Raw genomic sequence first — 3,252 nt, 5'->3', positions numbered from 1 at the left:
CAATTTCTATGAGATATTTATCATTGATGTTCAACCTTATATGTTGCAGCTGTTGGGATGTGATAATCAAAGTGATGAAATCACCTTTCCAAATTTGCATATACATCCAACCATAAATAAACAATACACAACTAGACAACAACCAAACAGAAGAAGCAAACTAAAGAGAATATGTAGGCATTTGTTTTTATAAATTTGGTTTGTGACTAAACAAATTTGGAGAATTTGAACTAATTATTGTTTTTCCTATTTTCTATGTGACATCATAGATATTCCCTTTGCTTACTTTTGATTAACTGAATAAAGGCTTAAAGACAACATTCTAAAGCAAAAGACTATTGACTCTGCTAATTAAATTTATGAATTATTATATTTTTTTACTTTTAAACTTTAGATATAAACTCAACCTTACAAAATCGTATTACTTTAAATTCTACAATAATATTAGAACAAATATAAAATTAGTTTTTGTAAAACTCATTATCATGCATCAATATTCCAAATTGAACTTGATGAAACATACATGCAAAAATCCAAATTCCACATTAACTAATTCCTCTTTATGCTTTTCAATAAAGAGAATGTGAATAAGATGATATGATAAACTAGACTATGTTCTAGAAACAAACCATCAAATTCCCTCGTAATTTTTTTTAAAAGAAAGGGTGAGATTAACTATTGATGCAACAAGACATTATGGGTATAGTGGGGCTCACATTTCTGTTTCTTTTTATTGATTTTTCAATTCCAACTATTAAATTCCATTGTCTCTTCCCATACAGCCAAATACCCAATTGTTGGAGAGAGATATTCAATATTAAGATGTGTGTATGTCAATGTTTAAAAAACCTATATTGAATCGGACCGGTTGAACCGGGATTGGGTGATTTAGCAGGTGGTTTGATTTCAATTATATTGTAGTCTTAGTCCTATTGAACTAGATTTAACCAAAATCGTATCAAATTAAATTTTGGTTGGTCCAACCAGGTTGAACCAAGAATCAACCGATATGAATATTTGACGGTGGTTTTGATTTCGATTGTATATAGTTTGATTGAACAAAAATTAACCCAAATTAACCCGAGTTAAATCGTCGTTGAACCACATATGATTAAACCAATTTTCGTTTTTTTTTTTAAATTGTTTAATCTTTTATTTGTTTGTCATCAAATTAAACTATGGTTGAATAGATTGAAATAAAAAAACCATAACCCCAAAGTCTAACTGGTTCAACCTTCGGTCTGATTTTTAAACATTGATATATATACACACACAAGTTAATCAAAATATGTGCAGCATAGTATATCCTTTGCTATCTTCAACTCATTTTGTATCCCTTCTTTCCCTCACACTTTCCAAGTTATCTTCAAAGATTCATCCAAAGAGTAAGATAGAAGAAGCCATGGAAACATCTCATCCTCTCTCAATAGAAAGTTTTTCATATAGTTGGTTAGTAAACCTTAAACCATCATCACTAGTAGAAAGCCTTGATGGTTCTTCTTTTAGAACCTATCTTGATTCTTCTGATGAAGCTTCTTCCTTCATTGAAATGGATCCAAGAATGCCATCTTCTAGAAGATTTTTTATAAACTCACAAGATTTAAAATTTGACTTTCCAACCTTACAACAATCCCCTCTCACTACTCTTGTTGATGCAGATCAACTCTTTTCCAATGGTTACCTAATGCCATTATTTGTTGAATCATTGAATATAGAACCATATGAATATGATTCATCAAATTCTAATTCAAATTCAGATTCAAATTCAACCTTAGCTTCTTCCATATCACATGTAACAAATAAAGTGGTTCCTCGAGAAGATTCAAGAAGCCCTTCATTGAAAAGGTGTAGAACATTATCAAGGAGCATGTTTCAAAAGTATTTGAAATTTTTAAGGCCTTTGTGTAGAAGATTGAGGGGTCAAAAATCAGGATCAAAACATGAAAATGTTGTGAAAAGAACTCAATCAGTGAAGAATATTAGAGGAAATTATGGTGATTCTTCTCCAAGAATTAGTGTTGCATATTCCGCGGATGATTGGCGGCGCGTGTCATGTGATTCTGATTGTTCAATTTATGAAGCTGTACTTCATTGCAAAAGATCCATTGGTATGTAAAAAAAAAAAAATTCAAATTCCATGTGTCTTAATAGATAGTAGTATTTTTTACAATTATTTTGATACTAACATGGTCTTTTTAAATTTATTTATTGCAGAAATGAGTTAAGCATGTTAGAGTGCATATCAAGGTTATGAAAAAGGTTTGCGACCATAAATTAGACAGCGACGGCAAAAATGTTGATGTCTCTGCTGCCATAACACGAACACAATTGAGGTTGTATCAACTGTATTGAACCGAAATTTTTCGTGCATGTCTAAGAACACAACTGCGACTGCAATTCAAAACCATGGTGCAGACAAGACCAATGGAGTATCCATAAGAAATAAGTATACATATGATTGGTGAGGCATTACTCAAGCTTTGCCATCAAATTTGGGAAAAGAAAAATAATAGTACAATTTTGTTTTTATTTTATTTTGTTATATGTAAATAAATTTGTTTACATTAAATGAGAATCGGCCTTCCAAAATCAGCGAAGTTGTTCAACTGATTTTGGGATTGGAAATGTATGTTAAAGATGATATTGATGAATGATTGTATATACTATATCCGTTATTTCCGATTCACCAAAATTGATATATGGCATGCTTTCAATCTATGAAGCACGGACACTCCTCGGATTAGGCGTGTCCCGGTGACACGACACTGACACTTGTAATTACACTGAAGGGTTAATTATGTTTCTAGTCCCTATAAAATAGCGACCTTGTAAGTTTAGTCCCTACTTAATTTTAATAGCATTTTTAGTCCCTATAAAAAAAATTACTTATAATTTTAGTCCCTGCTAAAACAAAGTTTGATTAATTATTCTTAAACTCTTAAATTTTTGAACGATTTTTTTGAGACAATATTATAACACTATGAAAGGTTCGTTTACTAAAATTTAGAATTTTCTGACATGAAATGAATTAAATATGAATTTTTTAAAACGACAAAAGTTAAAGATAAAAAGTAATAAAATCTGGATGTAGAAATCAAATTTTGCAATAATTTTTTGCGGACGAACTTTTAGTAATGTTCTAAACATGTATGCAAAAAATTGTTCAAAAATTTAAGAGTTTAAGCATAAATTAAACAAATTTGAATTGAGCAGGGACTAATACTCAGTGCAGAAAAACAAAATTAGGGACTA

General features: G+C 30.4%; 1 protein-coding gene across 1 annotated transcript; it reads left to right on the top strand.

The window, feature by feature from the left end:
• The first annotated feature begins 1,290 nt into the window (after positions 1 to 1,290).
• LOC146914173 (putative membrane-associated kinase regulator 6) lies at positions 1,291 to 2,672 on the top strand. The gene is made up of 2 exons (XM_085717080.1): positions 1,291 to 2,108; positions 2,215 to 2,672. The coding sequence occupies exons 1-2, from the start codon at positions 1,403 to 1,405 to the stop codon at positions 2,223 to 2,225; spliced, it is 717 nt and encodes a 238-aa protein (XP_085573206.1). The 5' UTR covers positions 1,291 to 1,402; the 3' UTR covers positions 2,226 to 2,672.
• Positions 2,673 to 3,252: the final 580 nt, after the last annotated feature.

The sequence above is a fragment of the Medicago sativa genome, chromosome 6 (genome assembly GCF_051527215.1).
Source record: "Medicago sativa cultivar Bolivia chromosome 6, Bolivia_mono, whole genome shotgun sequence".
NCBI classification, from domain to species: Eukaryota; Viridiplantae; Streptophyta; class Magnoliopsida; order Fabales; family Fabaceae; genus Medicago; species Medicago sativa.
Note: the sequence above shows the minus strand (reverse complement) of the source record. Positions and strands in the feature narration are given on the sequence as shown.